Genomic DNA, 26,207 nt, shown 5'->3' with positions numbered 1-26,207 from the left:
ACCACTCTGGTTGAAAAATAGGAAAAATAAGTGGGTGAATGGTTGCAGAGGGAGTACACTATTGCTTTATCCTCTCTCCTAATTCTCACACATAGTTTTTACTGCTTCTTTCCAAACCTCACCTGTCCTGCTGCTGTGAAAGCGCAGCTTCATTCTTTGTCTCCCTGTGTTATTTTCCCTCCTAAAACTACACTTAAGGAAGAACAAATCTGGCTTTAACCTAATTTTACTACATCTTATGTCAAAGTTTGTTCATAAGTTGTGTAGTACCTATAGTGCCTTCTTTGTGTGAGTGTAAATTTGATGTTTTTCAGTCCCTCAGATCAGTAAAAAGGCAGGTGTAAATCATGGTGTTACTGCATGTTCTGACCTACTGCTGCTGCTGTTTGCTATGTCCTTGCTGCTAAGTGTGCACCACAATATAATTGTTTAAACACGCTCACACTGCTGTGATGTTCCTACGGCGAATCCTGCATAGTAATGTGATTTGATCAATGGATTTTAGAAGGTGTGGTCCTCTCCTTCAAGCTCATGTGGATTGAGACCACTGTGTCGTAAGTAACCTTGCTTGTTTAGCTTCACCGAAGTGAATTAATTACTCTGTAGTTTACTTATGAAAAAATGTAGAAAACAATTCCAGGAGTTCATCACATAACAGTACTAATGTTGCATTTTTAATGACTTAGCAGCAATCATTTCATGCTAAGAGGACTTCAAGACATACAAGCATGTTTTAAATAACTTATAAATGATAACTACATTTATGATGAGTTTTACAGATCTTTCTAGATGTCTGGCCTTACTGTCCTCTGTGGGCAAAATTGACATTGGCTTCCAGTTTTCAGTTTCCAGTTGTCTTTTTCAAGATTGCAGGAATATGGCCTTCTGTCTTTACAAGATATTCTGTGATATTATCACATTTGATTCAAGTTCAGTTGGTCTGTGTGTGAACAATGAAACCAATCTTCAAGACTAATAGTCTTACTTTGTTCACAAAACTGTTTAGTTTCATTTCAGACATTGCCATCACTGAGGAACAGCTGAGAGAGTTTGTGATTGCTTGGTTCTTTCTTTTGGACACCATGATACTTTTCCTTCACTCCATAGTGTAATTCACAGTGTATTTGGCCCCATACAAGCATCGACATTTGTATGCAAGTTGCTATCCAGACTATTTCTTGTTTTATTTTAAAATAGACATTTATTATTAATTTAGGGTCTGAAATGTAATCTGTTAAATTTCTGGGTTTTAGAACCATGACATATATTCAGGATTGCGTTTCCATTATATATATATATATAAATACATATATAGGTTAAAAAGATCATTTTGTTTAATAATTTATTTCAGCCTCTTAGTAGAGTGCAGTAAATAAATAGGGTATCAAATATTTGCATCATCATGGCTGTGGCCTGAGGAGTTTCATACACCACCATAACCTTGTCATCTTTTGTTTGTGATATACAAAATCAAAACCAAGAGGCTTGTAATCCTCCATATATTGATTTTTTATTATTAAAAAGTGGAAGTTGAAAGACAGCTCTAAGCCTGCTTTATCAGCCACACTTGGACCAACTTTGGATACCATTTCTAAGAGCTGGAGATGTGCCAAAGACATTAGAAGTTACTTTTTGCTTGCATTTTGCCAAGCTATTCTTACTGCTCTCTTTTTATGAAAATAATTCATTTTATTTGCTTTGCAACAAATATTTGCATTCAGGGGAGTCTCTTCTGTATTAAGTGGTCTGTCCCCTGGGGTAAGAGGGCAGTTTGTGAAGTTATCAAAAGAAACTTGTAAGTATGAGCACTGTTATTTCCTTCAGAGTTTGCTGCACTGGAAGTAATCTAATGACAGTTTATTGGTATCCATTTAGGGAAGTGGGAATGGTATTTTTTGTTAAGAATTATCTCACTTGGGAAGCTCTGAACATAATAAGCATGAATGAAACAATCACAGCGTAGTGTATTAAAGGTCATTCTCTGAGAGGATGAACTAGAAAAGATGTTCATTGACTGATTTTAGATTACATGTCTGAGTATCACGGAGGTGAATCCTTACGTCCATGTCTGACTGAGATATAGAAGGACCATAGTTTGTCCAGAATATAAAAGAAGTAGCTGACAAGTCTAGGATTAAAACTTTAGTTTCCTCAGGGTTGCCCACCTCCACCTCTTTTTTTTTGAGATTGCAATATGAAAAGGCATTAAAAATGAAAAGATGTTGGTTTTCTTTTCAGGTGAAAAGTGTTTGTAGTTTATGAGATTTGTTTGATGTTTTAGGTCCTTCTTTAAACCCTAAGAATAGATATAGTTTGATCACTCTGTTTGAATTTCCAAGTGTTTAGCTTATTTGCACCTGTAGTTCAAACAGTAACTCTGGAGCTGCAAACTAACCAAAAATAACAAAGATTTTTTGCACACGAACCAAGGTCACTTATATGCTCATGTCCATCAAACCATACCAAACTATTTGAGTGGAAGAATGAGAGGAGTAGCACAGGCCTCAGCATGGCTCGACTTTGAAGAATTTACTCAAGGGGAACTTCCATTACGTTTGGAAAGAGGGAGTTTTGACTAAATAGAGGGTTAGGCCAGTAAATGGTGCTTGTTAATCTCCAATTTTTATCATTCTCTTGCTTATTCTTCTGTCTAGTCCATATGTGGATATGAATCATGACTTCCAGTGTCCTCCTCAACACGAATTGCTCACGAAAAATGGGTTCCTATTCTTCCTGTACTGTTGTTGAGGGCTGAAAATGGTAGCTAAAACTCCAGAGTGTGTGAAATTCTCTGGAAATTATGAATCATTGATACACAAAAATAATGGTTTTAGTATGATTCTAAATATCGACGTTCCTCTTCAGAGTTTCCTTTTGTAAGTAATGTTGTGACTGAGCTGTCTTGTTAACACTGTGTACATTTTAATTTTTATAGTGTTTTCTTGCTTACCTCAACCTTTATCACCTGCTGATCTATGTCTGTACAAAGTATATTTTAGCTTTTTGAATTAGTTTTAGATCAAAGGTACATACTTTCATTTAAATGTAAAAGATCTCAAGCAAAGCTGAACAATACCTATGTCAATAATATTCCTTAATGAATAGAGTTCTCTGCAAACTAGAGATACCGAGTGAGGTATCTCTAGAGATTGTTTGAAGAAAGCAGATGAAACCCAAAATGTGCAAATGCAATGATTGCACAGTATATGGAATTTTTTTAAAGATCCTAACTGGCATGAATAACTGTGCTTTCTTAGCTGTCACCGAATTTCATTCTGTTATTTTGCCAGGATTTTTTTTTTTAAAATTGTTCTGTTAAAACAGTTTCACAGTTTCCCCCAGCAGCAGCCAGCATTATTTGCCTGCCCTTAGAGGTTGGTGTCGCATTTAGGGCCCACGCTTGCCTGCGTAGAAAGCAAGTATTAATCCTGACCTTCATTTGGTGGGACTGTCAACTTACCTATTATAAGTGTATAATGCTTGTCTGTCTTGCAGAGTTTCTCTGCTGTTAGCAAAGGTCAGAGGCCAAAAAACCTCCAAATTCAAAGAGAAATATTAATGATTTAGAAACACATTTTTTTAAAATAATATTGCATGTGACGATAACAATGTTCTATGTCCTTAAACATGTTAAACCATCTGTTGCCTAGCACTTTACCATCAGCCACTTTGGTTTTACTTTTTCTTCAGCATAGAGAGAAAATAACATACTTAGAGGGAGGGTGGAGGGTTACTGCAGCACTTCAATTTATTTCTGCACTGGATACCCTGCTGAAAGTTGCATTGACTGAACACAGGACAGACACAAAGATCAATCCTAGTGGGACCAAAACCCTTGAGGTAGTGCTTACTCAAAATCGATCAGTCTTTTCAGTTATCCCTGGCAGTGATGGCTGTTACATTTTCTTACCATTTCACTACAGCTTTTTCTTTCAACCTGTACTGAGAATGTGGTCAGAGGTGCTGTCCTCATCCATGTTCCATTCAAACCACTGTTATTTTCAGTAATATTAGTAATTTTGTTATATCTCAGTCCCTCCATTCTTTCTGGATATGATGCTATTGTAATCCAACAAAAAAAAATTGTATACTTTACTGTGATAAAAATATTTTCAGTGTTGGTATAACCTGCTGAATTGCAGTAAATAATCACGAGCTTTTGGAGAATTCTGACATTTCCTTTTTCTTGTACAGCAACTGAAACAGTCTTATACTACTGCCCTTTGGGAGTCATAATTCTGCTTAATTTGCATGTTGTCCTCCTGACTTAATTTTTTTTTGTACTGCACTGGTCAGAATCTGGTGCTGAACATGTTTTAGGATATGTGTAAGATGCGAAGGCTTGCTGAATGAGGAAATGTGTAAAATGTAAGGCAAAATCAAATACATTTTAAATTTGCAAACATGTAACATTATCGTATCAATGATCATTTGTGAATATATGATATATATATATGTATAAAGTATGTCCCCAAGGCTGACAAAATGCATTGCGGAGTAACCTCTTTGTAGGATGCGGGGTTGACATACCTATTGTTATGCATTGGCTTTCCTGCAAGCTGCGCAGCAGGCATTTTCATCTAAGTAGCTAAAAGAGCATCTCACTTCATGAATCATCCATTTGCCTAGCAAGCAGGGAAATACCCTTGTTCTAAGAGTTAAAATCAGGTAGAAGGGGAGTGAGAGGATTCAGTTTCTGCTCAAGCCAGTGGTGAGAGGAAGTTCACGTGCTGTGGCTGCACTGAGCTCGAGGAAATGAAATTTGTAGCCTGAGTCACAATAAGACACACACTTGTTACTAACTCTTTGCAATTAATGTGATTGCCAGCAATACAAAACCAGTACTGAAAGGCCCTTTCTGACTCAAGAAAGGACCTTCCCAGGACAGAGTGGAAATGCATTGTTGTACTGCTTGTAAAGAACTGTGGTTCCCAGGGTCATCAATCAGTTACGTCTCCAAGACCAATATAGGAAGAAGCATTATTTTAAAAGCTGCTGTTGTTTTATTGTTCTTTACCATAGACTATTTCACATCTGAGCACTAGGAATGTGCTGCTTGTGGAAGTCATTGAGCTGTCTTTGGTGAAAGAAGGAACCAAGTTCAATAACAGGCCACCTTTCTCTCTCAAAAGAGGACATATCTGGTCTCAGTTATGTCCTACCACAAAAGTACTCATAACTGTGACTCAAAATTCCCTCAGAAAATGGAATATACAAGGAAGTTGGTATTTGCCAATTCTGCTTTCCTTTTCTAGGATAGAACTAGCTCAGTCCATAGAGGGTGAACTGAACTCAGAATTTTTTCTCTACCCCTGTTGAACTCTAGTTACACCAAGGAGGTGACTCAAAGTGCAGGCAGTAGACAATGTCATAATTTAATTTTTTTTTTTTTAATCAATACATTGACTTAGGTACTGCCTGCCAATTCTACTTTGGCTTGTTCACTGACTCCTCTTGGAGTCACTAGGACTAGTCAGGGCAGACACAATCCAAATTATTAATCTTTTTTGGTATTGTTCTAAAATCCATCCATTAAATCGGCATTCTCTGTGGTTTTATGGATGCTGCTTCTGTTCCAACTTGTATTTGGATTTCTCAGCTAAAAAAAAATAATCCTGTGTGGCTGTGGTCAAAAGCAATAAAAATTGTGGAATTCGACACAGCCCCGAATACAAGATTGTTTGGAAAATATCACTGCCTCATCTATCAACTGTTAAATTAGCAGAAGAGTTCTCAGGAGATGATCATGGAATTACTACTACTGTAGCTTTCTATATTTCTTCTGGTTTATCGCCCTTAGAATTACCACTACAGAGCCTTCTTCTACCACACTGTGTCCCATCCACTTCTAAATATATCTCCTAAAACATTCAATATGTGTTTACTAATTGTGATCAGGCTAAAATTCAAGTGCTGTGCTTATGGGACTTTTTTTTTTATCAGAAGCCGTATTTAAGTGATGACACACAGTAATTTGTTCATTCTTCTGTCAGTGTAATTTACAAGGCAACGACAGATAAACATAGCTATACAAGATTCATTTACAGTGACACAATGGCAGATACACAGAGCAGAACCCTGCCTATGAGATAAAGTGGACTGAGTGACTTATGCAGTAATTAGGGGATAATTGTCATTAACCTCGCAAACAGTAGTTTACCCATATTGTTTAAAAGGCTCCAGGATGCATAATGACAAGGTAATCTGTCAAAGCGCTAGGGGGAAATATTAATAAGATTTGTGCAAGCCTGGATAGAAAATATGCAGAAAGCGGCCACATTAAGCTAATTGGTGGATGAATATACACTTGTAAAAGTGCTTCTAATGGCACGTTTGCTGCTCTCCAAATGACTACTGTTAATGTGGAGAAGTGGGCTGCCTAGAAAGTCAGGACTGCTGGGACAAGAGGGTATTAAGACATGCAGGCACAGTTATTATTACTTTGTACACTGTAATATAATTTCCCCCACTTTCTTTTGCATTCCAGTGCCTCTGATACGTGCAAACAGATAGCTCACTTCATGTACCATAGCATTTTTATATTTCAGTGACCTTTGCCTTTTTGGTGTCACTTCTGCACCCTGCTGTCTCCCTTTTGCATCACATTGCCACCTATGACACACTTGGGTTTTTGGTGTACACTTTTAGGTGAACAATCAAAGGAAAAAGGCCTCATTAAGATAGTGTTGTATATATTGCAAGTAATAATGCATAGTCCCCTAATGAATACTAAAGATAGAAATCAATCTCCCTGTTCTGCTGCCATACATATACCCAGCATACACTACAGCTGAATCCCCTTATTGAAGCACCGTTTGAGTTCAGTCAGAAAACCAAGAAATCAAATTTATGAGTATAATGTATTGGCACTTTTACTCCAGTGTTTTTGTCCTTGGGCAACTTCTCAATTCCTTACAAGGCCCCTGGTTAGGCAAATTTCTTACTGACCTCTTTGGAAGTTTTATTTTACAAGCCCAGGAAGACTCAGCTTTTGTTGCTTACATTTTTCAGTTAGGGCTATGGCTTTATTCAATTTAGATTTAAAGGGAGAAAAAGACCATGTAATAATCTCATTTGACTTGACTGTTGGATGTCTTGCCCTGCTTTCGGTGTAGTCCATGTTAGATGGAGCAATGATGTCAGACATTATTTGTTTGTATTAGCACATTGTGCGTTGGAGAAGGTCTTGGCTGAAAAGAGCCTGAATGTCTCTTGTGGCTGTGTGTATTGCAAATACAGTACCTCATCGGTGCTCTTTGTGAATGTTTCCTGTTTCTCATAAAAATCATAGAATCATAGAATGGCTAGAATTGGAAGGGACCTTCAAAGGTCATCTAGTCCAACCCTCCTGCAAGGAGCAGGGACATCCCCAACTAGATCAGGTTGCTCAGAGCCTCATCCAGCCTGGCCTTGAATGTTTCCAGAGATGGGGCTTCCACCACCTCTCTGGGCAACCTGTGCCAGTGTTCTACAACTCGCATTGTAAAATATTTTTTCCTAATATCTAATCTAAATCTACCTCCCTCTATTTTAAAACCATTACCCCTCGTCCTATCACAACAGGCCCTACTGAACAGCCTCTCCCCATCTTTCCTGTAGGCCCCCTTGAGGTACTGGAAGACCGCTATCAGGTCTCCCCAGAGCCTCCTCTTCTCCAGGCTGAACAGCCCCAACTCTCTCAGCCTGTCCTCAGAGGAAAGGTGCTCTAGCTCACTTATCATCTTTGTGTCCCTCCTCTGGACCTTCTCCAACTGGTCCATGTCCTTCTTGTGTTGGGGGCTCCAGAACTGGACACAGTACTCCAGGTGGGGTCTCACCAGGGCAGAGTAGAGGGGGAGAATCACCTCCCTCGACCTGCTGGCCACGCTTCTCTGGATGCAGCCCAGGATGCGGTTGGCCTTCTGGGCCACAAGAGCACATTGCCGGCTCATGTTGAGCTTCTCGTCCACCAGCACTACCAAGTCCTTCTCCTCAGGGCTGCTCTTGATCCATTCTCTGCCCAGCCTGTATTTGTGCCTGGGATTGCCATGACCCAGGTGCAGGACCTTGCACTTGGCCTGTTTGAACTTCATGAGGTTGGCATGAGCTCACCTCTCCAGCCTGTCAAGGTCCCTCTGGATGGCATCCCTCCCTTCCAGCATGTCGACAGCACCACGCAGCTTGGTGTTGTCGGCGAACTTGCTGAGGGTGCTCTCTATCCCACTGCCCCACAAAGATGTTGAACAGGGCTGAGCCCAACACGGACCCCTGAGGGACACCACTTGTGAGTGGTCTCCACTTGGACATTGAGCCGTTGACCACCACTCTCTGAGTGCAGCCATCCAGCCAACTCCTTATCCACCGAGTGGTCCGTCCATCAAACCAATGCTTCTCTAGTTTAGAGAGAAGGATGTCATGCAGGACAGTGTCAAAAGCTTTGTATATGTCCAGGTAGATGATATCCATTGCTCATCCCTTGTCCACTGATGCTGTCACCCCGTCATAGAAGGCCACCAAGTTGGTCAGGCACGATCTGCCCTTGGTGAAGCCATGTTGGCTGTCACCAACCACCTCCTTGCTCTCCATGTGCCTTAGCATGGTTTCCAGGAGAATCTGCTCCATGACCTTGCCAGGCACAGAGGTGAGGCTGACCGGCCTGTAGTTGCCCGGGTCCTCCTTGTTCCCCTTTTTAAAAATAGGGGTTATGTTCCCTCTCTTCCAGTCATTGGGGACCTCACCAGACTGCCACGATTTCTCAAATACAATGGCCAGTGGCTTGGCAACTTCATCTGACAGTTCCCTCAGGACCCGCGGATGGATCTCATCAGGTCCCATGTCATTCTTTCAGTGTTAGTGAAACTGAGGCTCAGAAAGAGAGGGTTAAGTAGCTTACTAAACTTACTGAAAGACTGCCGGAGCGTAGAAGACATGATTTTACTTCTCATTGAGTTAGGCAGCACTGACACCAAAGAGTAAAACCACAAGTGATTTCAGAGACTGATAGTATTAAGGCAAATTTTCTTACATGGCATACCAAAATAGGCAACTATATATGCAAAAATTGGTGAAAGTAAGTATGAAAATCAGTCATTACCATGGTTATATGCATGCTGGGTATTTCCTACCCACTTACATGAAAAACTGTGTTGTAAAGTTAATTTATAGCTGGACTTATTTCAGTGGTTTGCCATATTTGTGTCTCTGTTTACATCCTATCCTGAAAAGTCCCCATGGCACCTCATACAGTCTAAAATTTTTGCCTTCATACACCGTGTGCTTGCTGGTTTGATTGCCTCTAGGAGCCGTGTCTGCCTAAGGGCTAACACTCTGTTACTTGCCACAAGTGAGTGGCAAAGCTTCTTCAGAGACATTTCAATGAATTTTCCACTCTCACAGCTTGTAGAGAAGGAAAGGTTTTAAAATATTCCTCTATACTTGGGGCCCAGTTGTGGATTTCAGAGCTGTTTAAGGAATTTGAATATCCAGTTTCTATTAAATCTTGATATTCTACTATTTGATGAATGTAAGAAAAAATGACACACCTTTAGCACACATCAAAAATGTTTTTCTGAGTAGATACCAGAAAGCATCTAGTCACCTCACATAAACTCCTCATTTAGGAGAGTCTTTAGAAATCTTTTGAAAATCTCACCCAGAACTGATGGTGAAGGGAATAAACGTTTACATTTGAAAATTTGTGCAGTTCTTGGGGGAAGAGGGGCAAAATAATTGGGAAGTGGCACTGGTATTTCAAAATTCATGTCAAAAATGAGATAATGACAACTGCTGAAAGATTACTTTAGATCTTCTTAAAGCTACAGAATCAACATGTATCCATGCTAAGAGGAGTTCCGCCACTATCAATGAGTGACATATTTTGCCATTTAATAGTTTTGACTAACATGACGGTTGTAAATCAATGCAATTTTTTTTACATCATAGGAGTTATACCACTGTAAAACTGGTAAATGCAATAAAAGTATCAGGATGTGACTGAGCTTAGATTCTTTTCCTCCAAGTGTGGACAGAGGTTTACTGTGAAAAAAAACTTGTCAGACACCCAATTGTAAAGTGGCTTGATGTAGTTGCTATGACTAAATGAGGCTCGAAGTTGCTGTGATTAAATATGTTGTAACCCCACAGTGATCTATCATAGTTTTAAAAATAAAAATGCTGTATGCAGTGTTACTCCGGGAAAAAAAAAGTCATCGTCTTGTGAATTATACATTCTTATCTGGTCCATAATCAAGAGCATTCCTTAACAAAGTGAATATTTTATCAAAAGTCAAACAATATGTTTTAAAAATCAGAAGCAGCATTTAAAACTAGTGCCCTTGCATCCTAATAGTTTTACTGGAGTTGCAAAGGTGAATACACATTCTTGAAGAGCAGGAAAGAGTTCAAATTAATATTTCTTTTCTGAAAATGGTAAGAGACACTCCCCTCCACCCCTAGTTGTCACAGATGCTTTACAGTTGACATTTGACAGAATGTCATCATGTTTCAGGGCAATGCTTTCAAATGTGTTTTAGGGTTGGTGAACCTGAAAAATAAAAAGGCATTCTGCAGCTGGGGTGCCCTGTGAGGAAGTTCCATCCCCAAAAGGAGTCATGAGCACATGATCCCTCAACAGGGGATCCAGTGTTTTCATATTTTGCCTGAAAATTAGCCCAGAACCAGCCCTCCAGCAGGTTGGTTGTGCAGGGGTCTGTGCTGCTGGCATGTGTCTTTGGGATGAGATATAAAACAGAGGACCTGCATACTTTTGGTCAGTAAAGACCCAGTAGGCCTTTTAGCGAGAGCGTGGGTGGTTAACGGCGGTGTCCTGGCTAGGTTTCAGCTGCAGTTATTGCATTCCACCTCCTTATGTTCCATCTGCAGTTTCAGCAGGACATGGTGTTCCTCACTTTCACTCTGGAATTGCTGAGCAGTGCTCCTGTGTGTCGTTACACGGCCGCTGTGATCCACCATGGTGGTACACCTCAGATATATATTCAAACAGATTTGGCTCCGCATCGTGTTTGAGGGCTAAGTTATGTCAAAATTACTTTCCAACATGGTCAGTGGAATTACTCAGGATTTGAAGTGCAATTACTCTGGATCTAAAGTGCAGCCAGATTTGACCCAGTGTCTACAATAGTAAAGTTTGCAAAGGTCTTTGGGGGTCTTTTTGGTCAGAACACAAAGCTTTTTGCTGCTAAATGCATAAGGAGACCAGGAGTCTAGGGAGCGACCAGAGCAAGTACCTGTTGCTAAACCTGGCAGCAGAAGTCAACATAAGAATGCATATAAGTAAATAAAATCTCCTTCATGTTACCCTTCACTTGAATACATACTGCCAGTGCCGTTCTCAGTGGGGGAGAAGGCCTTTCCCTCACTCCCTGGGGAAAGGCAGCTGCCTTCTCTTCCCCTGTTGTAACATGCTGGTATCCTCATGCATACCCCATGTCTTTGGGGCAAGGAAAATTAGTCCAACAGGTAAGAGAAAGGGGGTGTCAGGAGGGAAGAAGATCTATCCCTTTTGATTTTTCTAGCAGAGTGGAGGCTGCAGTGAAGCCAAAAGATAAAGATTTCCATTATTGACTGAGGATTCGGTAGTGCTGTGCTGTGTTTGTTCCTGCCGCAGCTGTGTAACTCAAGGAAAGGACTGCTGACACTTAAACACGAGTTTGCTCATATGGTTTCACTTGGGGAAGTGGGGCTGGTGGGAGGTGGATGAGAAGTGACAGATGAGGGGAAAAAATTTTAACCGTGGCTCTTTGCAGGCTGAGTGTGTTAAACCTCATATCAGTTTCATGTGTATAACCATGGTGAGCAAGTGTGCACACCTTTTCTTCATGTTTACAGGAGCAGAAGTGAGTTAGGTTCAGCCTGGTAAAAACACCTATCAGGATAATGAGTATGTGATTGTATGTGTAAGTATACATTTCTATGGAAAACTAGATACAGGGCTTACTTCTCTCCTACTGAGGTCAGTGGGCGTTAGCCAAAATGAGCAAGAGGTGTTGCGCATTGCCCCATCTGTACTAATGTGAGTCAGTGTGCTGCTGCATGCCTTTGGTAACTTTTACCCCAGGAGTAGTAGGACTACCCATAGTGTAACAGCTTGAAATTTAATTGGGAAGCAAAGAGATGCTTCTGGGAAATTCAGCCAAACAAAAATAACAAACCCTAAATCATGGAAATTATGTAGGCTTTTCTTTATTAGAAACAAATGTTGATTTTTTTTTTTCTGTCTGCACCCTAATTAAAACCATCCCCTGCAATTATAGTATGACCAAATGAATATCTTTCAGGCTGCTTTTCAACTGTTACAGCTGCACTCAAAATGTTTCTTTGACATCAGCTAGAAAATATATAGCTCTTTAAGAAGGGCTTACAGAAGAAAGATTTGTGATAAATACAAGACTTGCTTCATCAAACATGCATCTATGTAATATTTTGTAACATGGATGCTTAGCTGATATTCATCAAAAGAGGCAGTTCATGGTGCATATGCAAACTTGCTAAAATATGAAGGCTAGCAATGTGTTTTTCTGTATAAGTTTCAGTGGTTCTCATTCGGTCAAGTAGTGCCCAAAACCAATCCTTGCGTGTTTCCCAGAACATCAGGCTTTTTTTAAGAAGCAATTTCAACTTTATTTTAACCTTTTTATTAATCTCAACTCTTGTATAATCATCTCTCACTATATATTCAGCCAGGTGTATATATGCATTTTTTTCTATGCCAATAAATTAATTGATAAGATAAAAATAGAACTGTGAAGTGTCTGTGGTGCGTATGTGTATGTACATAGATGTGTCTGTGTCAGTGTAGATGGTATAAAATTACCTGCAGATAATGCAGGCTGAGGAGTCAATGGAGCTTCTCACACAAAGTGAGAGTTTGAAACATGTTTTCGTAACACAAGTTCAAGGTTTACAGTGTATGTTTATAGTGTACGTTTGTGTAGACTGTCCTTATTTTCTGTATAGGCAGTTTTTAAATTGGGAGTTTTTAAAGCTGAATTGAAAGCTTGAAATTTATAAAGCCTAAAGGCCCTCAGCAAATGAACATTCATCTCCCAGTGTTCATTCTCCCAATAATCCTCCCCATTTAAGCTCCTAAAAATTACAGTGATCTTTGTGTCCATCTTCTGTTGTAGTTTGTTTGTATTATCTAACATTATCACCGTGACACCTATGACTTGTTTTATCTGACCCAGAAATTTAAGAGAAGATGCGCCCTAACATATTGGACAGGAGTCTGAGCAACCTGATCCAGTTGGAGATGCCCCTGCTCCTTTCGGGGATCTTTAAAGGTCCCTTCCAACCCTAACTATTCTATGATTCTGTATCTTGACACATCTCTTCCTAACATATAGTCAACAAAAATGGGGAGGGTGATTAACCATGACATTACTTTATAGATCTAATGTAGTATGTGTGTATGTGAATCCATACCTATACAAATAATAGAGTGAAGTGTGTGATTAGAGTTAGAAAAAGAGCCAAGGCTATGTCTTGTCTGCTTAGAGACTAATTTAATATGATTTAGAGATTAAAATATTTTCTCCATCTGAAATTGTGAGAGAGCTACCCACACATATAAAATGAAATCAAAATGAAAAGAAGGCTGTATGGGCAAAGAAGGAAGAGCATCACTATATGCTGTATGGGTTGGGCTTACTTGTCTACTGCCTGGCTTAGAGCTGTAAGCCTGCAGTGGTATCTCTATACTCACCGACTTCCTTGTACACGTTGTCACAGGAGGCTTGGCTTAATCAGTTGTGAGCTGAAAAACGTAATGTAAATTGGAACCTTTTGTCATGAAATATTTAAATGTGGATATGATTTAATGGCTTTGGGGAGAAAATTTAGTGTGAGAGATTGTAAGAAACAAGAGATCGATTACATGTAAGAAAGGACTTGAACCTCTAATCAAGTATTACCATATACAGAGAGATCCCTAGCTAGTTATAGCTTAATTCAAAGGGGATAATGGTTAGATTTTTTGTTAATTTTAAGTTTTATCAAAAAATGACATTCCTATTCCCTCTTTATCTAGTTTTGCGTAATGCGTACTTCCAGTGATTTATGGAAAGCCATCACTATGTAAATATTGAAGCATATGCTACACAGTATCCATAAGTAGTGTGTTTTCTATGAAATATAGGCATCTGTGCAATTTTTCTTTACTTCTGCTGAGGGAAAAAAGCCAAACAACTTATTGCTGAAAATTAACAAGATATACCTTGATATAACTAGTTGGAATAAGCGAGGATCGTTTAAGAGCAGCTTTCTGATTCCCTGCTGTTTCTGTAACAGGGAGGGTAATGCTGTGATGATCACACCCTTGGCTACCAGTTACTCTGATCATCAGGTCTTAGCAGCTGCTGAAGGTCTGGCCCCTCTCATCACAAATCCTGAAACTAAATGAAATAAAGGGTGGTGGCATCTCACTGAGAGGTAGCTCATGTAGCCAGCTGCCAGCTTCTCTTGAGTTAAGCTCCAGAATAACTCCCCAAAATCATAGCAAGAGCCTTCACATTTAGATGATGTGTGCTGCTCTGTGTACGCGGAGAGCGGGTTGCGCTGCTGCTGGGGGAATGACTGCGTGGTACCACCTTCCACTTATGTATGGGAGTCTGTCGCAGCATCCGTACCTACTACTCTCATGAGTTATTGTCATGCTGGCTGTATTTAATTTTTATTTACTTAAGTATCCCATTTTGTAAAGCATCCATCTGTTACATAAGCCTGTGAGTAATTTACAAATTAAAGCAAAAACAAAACAAATTACTACCAGTAGTACATTACAAAGCAGCCTGCAGCTGACTGCAGACAGGAATCCTAATTCAATACATGTAAGCAGTGTAAATTAGACGATGTTATTTCCATCTTCAAACACTGCAAGTTACAGTTAGAAGGAATGAATACTTGTGGCTTGAATTAGAAATGTGTGCATATAGATTGGACCAGAGGTGACAGCGAAGGCCTGGAGACCAAAATATTAACCGAGTCTGGTTTTGCAGTTCCAGGTAGGAATTACTCAAACGTAGAACTGGCATTGCTGGCTGGGAGTTGTGGGAGAAGTAAATGTAAGAAGCTTCAGGTCACACTCATGGGGAAAGTAGCCAAAGTTAGTTGGATGGGGGAAAAAAAAAAATCTTAGAGCTTTAAAATATGAACCTGTCCTTTAATTGTTTGTTTGTGCTATTGTTGGGTTTTTTTTCTCCCTCCTCTAGCCCCATTTTGGTTTTGCTTTGTTTCACTTTGTTTTGTTGTTCTGTGTGGGTTTTTTGATGTTCTGAATGATTTCTACTAGATAGCACTGACTGCCTGTAAAATACTGCTCCATCAGACGAGTAGAGCTGAGAGGGCATATAAATTAGAGAGGTCTACAGTGCTTAAAGGTGTTCAAAGGTGGGGATATTTACTGACTAATGCTGCAAACCAGGACCAGCATCTGCATCATGGTGTTTCCTTCATCACTATGTAAATACACACTGAATATTCTCTGCGTAGGGATGGTTTCTGGGGCTTTCCAACTGGGTCAGCTGGGTAAGATTTTCCATAATTAATTGCTCCTGAGGGTTTCATAGTCTTGTAAGGTTTGATTGTGAATGGTCATGGGTGGAGCCTTTCTAAAGGTTTTATAGTTGCATCTAAGGTACTGAAGCATACATGGCATTGACCTTCATCATTAACTTTGCATCCAGAGAGGTGACACAGATCAGAACTGAAACAATAAAACCAGCTGTAATCAAATATATGCTTTATATACATGCTTTACTATTTGGGACAAATTGCAGTTTCCAGTACTCTAGAAAATGTGAGGGGAGGGAACAATAAAGAAGATTTAAAATAATAAAATAAACAAATAAACAAGACCTGAAAAAAAGAAAGGTATTTGCAGACTTCATAATCAAACAAGAGCTAGTGGGTTTTTGCAATATTGTGTAGTCCAAAGTGTTCGGGTAAGGTTCTGAAGCTGAGATTCAGGATTTAAAAAGATCAGAGACAGTACGATGTAGTATCTTGCCTGGCTTTCAAACTGTTTAATGCATGAGGAAGCATTGGAATAATTCTGGTCTGGCGGCCTGCAACAGTGCTTTTTGGTTATAAGTTACTGGGCTGATGTTATGTCCAGCATTTGCCCAAAAGGAAAGATGCCAATAAAATGATATATTCATTATATAAGTATTTTAATATGTTTTTATCAATACGTGCTGGAATGGATTGCCTGACATTACATTGCAGAATTTTTAAGTCCTACCTTCAGGCAAATCTCATGCTTACCAGCAAAAATGAAAGTGTGAAATGCTTTTTAATGTATATTTAACAACAGATAGTCTAGTGATTACTGATGTGTATTCTCTCTGGATTTTTCCCTTGCTATCAGAAGGCGATGTTAAGAGACAACATTTTTACACATTTATGCTATCTACATCCATCAGATGCTTAGTTTTTATATATTTTTAACTGTCATTTATAACAAGGCTGCAAAAAAGTAATCTCTTAAGTCTAAGCCATACCAAGATTGCAAGCTTACAAGCAATTGCCAGCAATAGTCCAGTTATGCTTAAAACCAGTGCCCCAATTTCTACCTTTTGATGCAAGTTTATAATGAATATGTTTTTCAGTATTGCTGTCATGGGGAAAAAAAAAGAAAAAGGAAAAAAAAAGTAAGGTACAAGTATTGTGTGCTATTTTTAAGACTTTTTGCCTTGCATCAAAATTTCTTGTGAGATGGCCCATGAGTGACTTTAGTCTTATGTCTGCTTATATTCAAGAAGCAAATCTATCAAATGCATTTATTTAGCTCTTTCTTATAGTGACACCATTTAATAGTGATTAAGGTACAATTCTCTGTATTTTACAATGGAGCGCACAGCAACAGTTTTATGCTGATGTATGCTGAACAGTAACATTACACATAGATCATTGTTGTTAAAAAAAAAGTATTGAAAGTATTTTAGATCACAGAGCCCCGTGGTGTACATTTTGTTTGCTCTGACATTATTAAACTCAATCTGTTTCTCTGACTGTGACTCTAATTACTGTATTTGCATGGCTAGAACGTTTGCATTTTTTGGTCGAGTTCTATTGAGGCTGTTTGCATGTTGTTTTTTGAGCTTAGTGTTTCACGTTCAGGCAGCAGAGCACCTTCTATTGAATTCAATGATTATGCAGAATCAATAATTTTTTTTTCTTTGTGTTTGTCTTTGTTGTTTCTTTCATATGGCCTCTAGGATGCTGCAGGCAAGGTGCTGGACCGCTGGGCCATAATGTCCAGGGAAGAAGAGATCATTACCCTTCAGCAGTTCCTGAGATTTGGAGAAACCAAATCCATCGTGGAGCTGATGGCAATTCAAGAAAAAGAAGGTCAGGCTGTGGCTGTGCCATCTTCAAAGACAGATTCAGATATAAGGACTTTTATTGAAAGCAATAATCGCACCAGGAGCCCAAGTCTCCTTGCTCACCTGGAGAATAGCAACCCTTCCAGCATTCATCATTTTGAAAACATCCCGAACAGCCTTGCATTCCTGCTTCCATTTCAGTACATAAATCCAGTCTCTGCTCCGCTGCTGGGGCTGCCTCCAAACGGCCTCCTGCTGGAACAGCCGGCAATGAGGCTCCGTGAACCAAGCCTTACGACCCAAAATGAATATAATGAGAGCAGTGAATCTGAAGTTTCCCCTACGCCTTTCAAGAATGAGCAACCATCCAGCAGGAATGCTTTGACCAGCATCACAAATGTTGAGCCCAAAACTGAGCCAGCCTGCGTCTCTCCTGTTCAGACGCCTACACCTGTCAATGATTTATCGAAAACAGAACACACTAAAAGTTCATTCCGCATTCACAGAATGAGGAGAATGGGGTCGGCCTCGAGGAAAGGAAGAGTGTTTTGCAATGCATGTGGCAAAACTTTCTATGACAAAGGTACTCTTAAAATCCACTACAATGCTGTTCACCTGAAAATCAAGCACCGCTGCACTATTGAGGGCTGCAACATGGTCTTCAGCTCTCTCAGAAGCCGCAATCGCCACAGTGCTAACCCCAATCCCCGCCTCCACATGCCTATGCTAAGGAATAACCGTGACAAAGATCTAATTCGTGCCACATCAGGTGCTGCCACTCCAGTCATAGCAAGTACAAAATCCAACCTATCTTTAACAAGCCCTGGGCGACCACCAATGGGGTTTACCACTCCCCCTCTAGATCCTCTACTACAGAACCCTCTTCCCAGTCAGCTGGTATTCCCAGCTTTAAAGACTGTCCAACCTGTTCCTCCTTTTTACAGAAATTTACTTACTCCTGGGGAGATGGTGAGTCCTCCAACCTCACTCCCTACCAGTCCAATAATACCAGCAGTGAGTGGCATGGAGCAGCATCCCCCTCCTCCTTCAGAGTCATCAGTACCTTCAGTGCTGATGCCCACCCCAGAGCCTAATCCTGACCTTGCCCCCAAGAAGAAACCAAGGAAGTCAAGCATGCCAGTTAAAATTGAAAAGGAAGTTATCGATACTGCCGATGAGTTTGATGATGACGACGAAGAGGTGAATGACAGCAGCACGATGGTGAATGACATTGGTCATGACAATCACTGCCATTCTCAGGAGGAAATGAGCCCAGGCCTGTCTGTGAAAGACTTTTCCAAAAGTGATAGAAGCAGATGCATTTCCAGACCAGACATAAGAAGGGCAGACAGCATGACATCAGAAGACCAGGAGCACGAGAGAGACTATGAAAATGAGTCAGAATCATCAGAGCCCAAATTGTGCGAGGAATCCATGGAAGGCGATGATCGCCTCCACGAACCTGGTGAGAAATCTATGATGCACAGTGACAGACCAGATGAGAACCACAATGACTCTTCCAACCAGGATGTCATTAAGGTGAAGGAAGAGTACACAGACCCTACATATGATATGTTCTACATGAGCCAATATGGACTTTACAATGGTGGCAGTGCCAGTATGGCTGCCCTTCATGAAAGTTTTGCTTCTACGTTCAACTACAGCAGCCCTCAGAAGTTCTCCCCAGAAGGTGAAATGTGCTCCAGCCCAGACCCCAAGATCTGCTATGTGTGCAAGAAAAGTTTCAAGAGTTCCTACAGTGTGAAGCTTCACTACAGAAATGTTCATTTAAAAGAGATGCATGTCTGCACAGTGGCTGGCTGTAATGCTGCGTTCCCATCACGGAGAAGCAGAGACAGGTCAGTAAATATTAATTGATTTTCTACATTATTAAATGTATTGAATTATGTAAGAATAGGCAGTTTAGGATATATGAAGAAATAGAGAGATGCACAGTAATGATAAGTGACAATCGTGTTCCCATGACATTGAGAGAGTTTTATCACTTTAAGATTTTATTGTTGCTTGGCATTCAGGATAGTATATATTGTGCCATCCTCTTAAGTGACTGGCTAGATAATAAATGTCATTATTCTTTCTGCGTGCCTGTGAACATGTGTATTGTACTTCTGTTTATAAGCAGCAGCTTTTATTACATTTATTTTCTTCTCCCTGCAACTTTTAAAACAAGAAAAGCTTCTATTAAATATCTAGCAAATTATATACAATACAATTATCTCCATGCATGCATATCAAACATAGAACTAGGAAGAAGGAGAGGGGGTGGATGGACAGTTGCATGAATGGATGGAAAGAGAGAATGGAGGGACTGGAATAAAAAAATGATTTCTGCCCCCATAGGGTCACATAAAAGCAAACAGGAAGAATTAGAAGACTCTTCTTTCATCTCTTCAGTTTTTAAAACTAGCTCCTATGTTGTAGCAAGAACAAGTAAATATTAAGAAAATAGTTGTCTCTTTCTTTAGTGAAACTTATACACCTCTCTATCCACTACGGTCATTTAGTTTACTTTATTTTCTTTTCTGCATGTGAGCAACTCCCTTCCCCACTGATGGGAATTACTCACACTCAGAGAGGAGGGGCTAGACCCCTACAAATTTTTAAGATCAACCAGGGTATATTCTGCTAGCCCTTCAGATTACATCATGCCCTAGCTATGCTGCATCAATACAGAAACAGTTGGGCTTAAACAGAAGCAGCTGGTCCTTAAACTCATAGGGTGGGTTTTTTTTTAAATACACTATTCTTTTTGATTCCTGAGGAAAATGTAATATAAATGAAATTTGTCAAGGTAGTAGGATAACACAGTTATTTCATACTTGTGGATAAAAGCTTTTGCATATGATGATGATCATATTGTCGCATAACAAAATCTCCCTGGTTCATGGTGTGATGGTGAGATTGGGTCATCTCTTTTCCTTTACTTGTGTTTCATATTTTTGCATTATGTTGTAAAAATTCAGCAGACACAGGAAGGAAATTAAACGTAAACATTTCACACACAGCTCCTCTTTTTTTTTTTTTTCGTTGAAATTGATGTGGTTTGATCGTGAATATGTCATGTCATATAAAATGAAAGTAAGTTAGTGTTGAGGATACTGAGGAGCCAAAATTCACTATTTTTATGGAGAGTTCCATCCCCAGATACCTTATGTCTTCTGTTGCCATTTATAAAATCCACTAAACAGAAAAATAGGACCACACATAAGAATACAAGTTCAAAACAGATTAGAAGGACAATCTAGAAGGTTTCAGTAGGATGAAACCACCAGGCATGAAGCAGGTAAAACTACATTAAGACTCCCTTCTTGGGGTATCCTGATAACTTTTATGAGACTTGAGTTTGACAAGGGAAGCATGTGAGTCAGCGGCTTAATCTATGCTGAGTTTGGATGTGTGCAACCCCTTTCAGTTCCTGAAATTGCACAGGTTTTGTTAGTCAAGAATTTGGCTTAGTTGGTCTATTTCCTCAAGTGAATTATGAAAAGTCAGTCATGTGCTAAGCAAAACAGCTTTGCATCCAGTATGTGAAGTATGAAGTGGCTAGCTTTAGGATTTGGAACTTTATGCAATGTATTAAATTTCAGCAGGAATCCATTGATAGATCATGCTAATAATAAAGTTAGCATAGTAAAGATTTATGTATTCTAAGAAAGAGATTACTGTGATGACATACATAAAATATTTCTGAGACAAGAACATTTAAAAATGGTGTATTTTGAAAATATTTCACGAACTATGTAGTATACTCCTACTAAGCATATTGAAAACAAGCCATAGAATAAAAATCTTTTTCAGGAACTTAAAATGCAGACTGCATATTTAAACATAAAATTATTATTTACATTTCAGTTTGAGTCGTGTAAGGCACAAGACCATCTTTTTATATCATTCCACTAGTAATTATCAGAATATGTTTCAGTTATGTGTTGCAATTGGGACAAAAGAAAATCATAGACATACTATATCCTTTAATTGCAAAGATTTAAGAGTAGTTACACACTTTGAAAAATTCAAAGATATAGTGCAGTTTGTGTGCCAATTCAGGCTTGATGCTTTTGTAAGTTCATTATCACTCCTGATTTGCAACAGTTGTCTGGAAATGCCTTGAAGAACCAATACTCTCATGGTTCTTCACAGTTACTTCAGATACTAGAGCAAAAAACATTTCAAAACTTCCCTGGGCTATTCATGCTTATCCAGAAGTGCAATGTCTAGGAATTTGTAGAAATGAAAGCATATGTACAGCACATAAAAGAAAGTGGATGAAATATTTAAGTAAACATTTTAAACATTATTTTCTAATACTTTCTCAAATAATAAAATTTTCTAAAAATAAAGTTAGGAATTAAAAGTCTCCTTTTTTTTTTTTGCAAGCTGTTTAATTGCCCTCAAGATTTTTCCATTTGATTAATTTTTAAATTTTTGCTGATATTCTTTTAAAATATATTCATTTACTTTAGAGAGGGTCATTACACAAGTATACAATTTCTAGCTCTTCAGATTATGAGAGCACCTCAAAGATAACTGGATAAATTAATAGCATTGCAAAGTAAGAACTTCTTCCAATCTTAAATCAGTTTAACGTAAAAGCTTGGAAGGATTTTGTATTAATTGCTGTACAAGAAGTAAGAAATAGCTACCTGAAGCACACAATAATAATTACTGGATAATGTTTGTTGTGTCTTGGTGTTCCATTTTGGACACGTAAAAAGTCTCTGTGATTTACTTGTGTTGTGAGTCACATAATATTTGACGAGTCAGAAAAGCTTAAAACTTCTTTGCTCTGAAAATTAAAATTACATCTTTTTCTCTGTACTATCTTTGTAATGAAATCAGAGTTCTAGCTATCCCATAGCTTATAGAGTCTTGTGAAGTTAATATCTTTATTTTTAATAATTTTATTAATCATATTTCCATATAATATTTTATTAATAATATTATTAATCCTATTATAACTAGGTTGACGTTTCAAACTCATAACTCTAGTTATGTTCTAAAAGAAAATACGAGCTTACAAGGACATAACACTAACTGATCCTTTTTGTTTCCTTTAGAGGCATCTGATATGGCTTAAGACCTTTTCCAATGGAATTCTAGTTCTGTGCAGACACAGAACTCCAAATGGTTGACAGTGGGTGTAGCTATTGTAAAATGGGCTTTGCAAAGGTGGGGTTGTGATACAAACTTCTGGTTACCAGAGGCAGCAGATCACATCAGGAGCAAATGCAGTGTTGTTTTGATGGAAGGAGTTTTTTTTTTTATCTATGACAGAGCTACAACCCTTTGTTGGGGAATGCATCCTGTAGCAATTCATGTTAAGGATTGACTAAATCCAGCTTCACTATTCCTACGTCATTTGTGCCAAGGTCAACTCCTGCATAAATATACTTCTGCCAGAAAGTTTGGAATATCTGCTGACATCTCTTTGACTAAACACTACTACTCCTTGTAAATTAGAGTCAAGATAACCAGAACATTCAGGAGTCCCGCCTCACAAGTGTCTTTTCAACACAGAGCAGAGGACAGCAAAGCAGAATCCCAGCCCTTACTGTCAATGACACAGTAAATTTCCTCCTAAAATGTAGATAGTGTTGCTTTTGAATAGTCGAGATCCACGAAGCCTAGATTTTTTTGAAATAGTCTTTCTTTATCACCTTCAGAGCTACAGGTAACATCCCTCATCAAATCAACCTTATACATACCTCTGTCTTTGATCTTTTCCCCAAAGAGAGAAGTCTTTTTGGTTTTCTTTTCCTGGAAGCACTACACTTGTGAAAACCACTTTTTCTTCCATTCTTCACCAGCCACCCCTTTAATTAGCTGTTCTTCCGTTTCTGTTTCTGTATTTACTTCAGATGTCCTTTATTTTAAAGGCAAGATATTCAGGCTACATATTGTTGCAAGAAGGTGATGGAGAATAAATAGGAAAAGAGACTGCATAAAAATTATGTCGATGGTCAGAAGCAATGTCACAAGCCTCTTTTTGAATAGAAAGACATATTTTCCAAATAGTTTTTAGCTGGAAAAGAGAGAGAAGGGAAGAAAATATGTTCCTGTGGGAACTGTGCACTTAAATTGAAAGAATTGTCCTTGTAAAGTGAATTCTCTCTGGACTTAGAGGAGGTCTGTCTTGTGAGTGAGGAGAAAAGGCCTGTTACCCCAGTGGTTAGATTCCCCTGAGATCTGCTTCCAGCCTCACCTGTGAGTCCTACCCCAGCAGATACTGACCTTGCCTTACAAAGGGATAGATATGGTTGGTCCTTGAAGCTGGCACTGAGGTAGAGCCGCTTAGGGAATGATCCTGAGCTGTGGATGAAACGTGCAGATGGGAGGAGGGAATAGTTATTTCCTGTCCAAAGAGGACAGGGATGCCAAAGTTTCATCTAAGAGTCTGTGCTGGAGAGCACATGCAGAGGTGAATGTCTGGAAGGTGAAGCTTAGAGCAGTTGGCTTCATTTCTGTCTCTCACCTTTAAGAATTTTGTGGTCAAAAACAGTGATGAAACAGGAAGCGGGTGGACCTTCTGCCTTCAGTAAGTCTTGTTGAGAAGCTACTGTCAGATTTTAAGGAGAAATACAGCCATTTCTCTATCAGCTTTAGTGCGTGCTAAATCCCCATTTCATCTCAGTACTGGCTTTATTAAAATCTGTGTTTCTTTAGCTAGGACACAGCGTTAGGAACAATATGTTGCCACATTTTCCTTTCTCTCAGTGTATGCAAAATAAATTAATTCTCAGTGTAGCTGTTCAGAGGAACAAAGCAAGAACTTTTCACTTTGTTTTTCTGCTACTAAAATAGGGCTATTAATTGCTCAGGTTTGTCTTCAGATTTTCTCACAAAGTGAGCATATGTGTGCGTGTGTGTGTGTGTGTTCCACAAGATGGAAAAGGCGGTTGAGCCCCATGAATAAATTTTAAAACAAAATAATATCTGCATAGAGTAACTTATAAATAAATATGAGGCAACTATTGGTGCCAAGTGTGATCATGCCACTTGATTGCTAGTTAAATCAGTCCAGATTTAAACATGTAAACTCCTTGATTTGTATGGAGCAAGACATCTGTAGGTGGTTTATTAAAACCTGCTGATGTTTCCAGAACTAAATTTGTGCAGATATAGGCCTCTGGGTAGCTGTATTGAAAAAGCAGAGGCATACTTTTTGCCTGGTTACCTGACTTCCAGCCCTGTACAGGTGTGCTTGAATAAATTAACATCAGTTACCTGTGAAGAGCCACTGCATACATTATCAAGGGAGGTGAAGATGTGAGAAAGCTGCGACCTGCCTCCTGTTATCACCTCCCTGACACAACAGCACCCATTTTTTGATCATCCTACTATGCTTGGAATCTTCTACAGATAACTTTTTAGATAATTATTTCCTACAAAGGCACTCAATTTTAGGACCAGATAGCTCCAAGAAATAAGCTATTTCACACCAGACTATGATAACTATTACCGTATTTCCCTTAATGTAATTAGCTGTCATATACGGCTTGAATTTCCTCCAGTAAGAACAAGGAAGTCAGGTTTTAAGACATTAGGTGTTTGATGAACCATTTGTCATGAGACAAAAGGGCTATTTCATAAGTTTCTTAAAATATAAACATATTTACACCTATGATACTGTTGCTGGACACGATGCAGTTCATGAAGAGACTAGCTGCATATCTAATACAATTGCATGAACCATTAGCTTTTGTCTTGCAGAGTCACTAAGATGTGTATCATTGCTAATGTTCACATAACTCTTCCTTACCCAGGAGAACCTGGATCGTAAAGAAACATTTTGTGCCACTCCTAACACAGAGCTAACCCCTTCCATGAGTAGTCACGTTGAACACAGACTGCTTGTCATATAGCATACTCACCAATGTGAACAAGAGAAGCAGAATTAAAACTAGAATGCACAGAACTAATTTATTCCTAAGAATTTTTTTTTTTTAAGAAAATAAATAAATTAAAACAAGCCTATTTATGTGAGTAAAGATTGCAGGATCAGCTCTGGCATGGAGGGAGATCTTTTCCAACTACACATGTCCATTTGCTTTGGGTTTGAGTTGAAGGTGGTGGTTGTTTATTAAAACAATCTGCTGCCTTCATTATTTTGTTCTCTTTCGGTATACAAAATGATGTCACTTTGAGAGTGAGAGTAGTTTTTTGTGCAGTGTAAGAAGTCTCATTTTTTGTGTGAACGTGCAAAATAAGTCAAGGACTTTTCAATGACCTGAAAAATTTGTTTAAATAAAATGCTACACCAGGATTAAGATAGGTGGTAAGCATAAGTAAAGCATTGAAAATACTAGCCAAGAGCAAAACATGCATTGAATAATATTTTCTCCTGGTGTGTGTTGTGACAAATAGTGTAAATGTTTAATTTGCTTTGTCCAAGTTTCCTGTGCAGGTTCTGTGTTTTATGTTCAGTGAAAGAGATTATTTGGGGAGACAGGACTGGGAACGTGAATGCTTATTCATAATATCCTGGTTGCCCCTCGGTTCCTAGGAAATAACTGGAAGAAGCAAAACTCTTCTCCAGAAAGCAGGAGAAAATCAACTATCTTCCGCTTATCTGAGTAAATGTAAAGATGTTCCCCATGTACAGAGATGTCCTATCTTCCCTAGAGTCTTTTGGAAGTGGGGTAAACAAAGCATCTGTTCCTGCAGAGAAAGGCTCTAGCTGTTCTTTTAAACTTAACAGGAGAAGACTGTAAGATTTGTGCTGTAGTGGGGGAAGCTGTGCTTTGCAGATGGAGTAAGAGACTGCAACCTGAGAGATGTAGTACTCCCAGGTGGAGGAGTCTGGGGAGAAATAATGAAATGGGGATGGAGACACATGGCAGGAGAAGCTGTGTGTTTAGTGCCCTT

General features: G+C 39.1%; 1 protein-coding gene across 1 annotated transcript in view; it reads left to right on the top strand.

Annotated features, from left to right (window-relative positions):
- BNC2 (basonuclin zinc finger protein 2) overlaps window positions 1-26,207 on the top strand; it is a 335,260-nt gene that overhangs the window by 289,569 nt on the left and 19,484 nt on the right. The window contains exon 5 of the mRNA XM_086770329.1: window positions 17,214-19,180. Coding sequence (XP_086626455.1) covers window positions 17,214-19,180 — 1,967 coding nt within the window. The remainder of the gene's footprint in view (window positions 1-17,213; window positions 19,181-26,207) is intronic.

Source organism: Chlamydotis macqueenii, chromosome Z (assembly GCF_036417535.1).
Source record: "Chlamydotis macqueenii isolate bChlMac1 chromosome Z, bChlMac1.mat, whole genome shotgun sequence".
Classification (NCBI taxonomy): domain Eukaryota; kingdom Metazoa; phylum Chordata; class Aves; order Otidiformes; family Otididae; genus Chlamydotis; species Chlamydotis macqueenii.
Note: the sequence above shows the minus strand (reverse complement) of the source record. Positions and strands in the feature narration are given on the sequence as shown.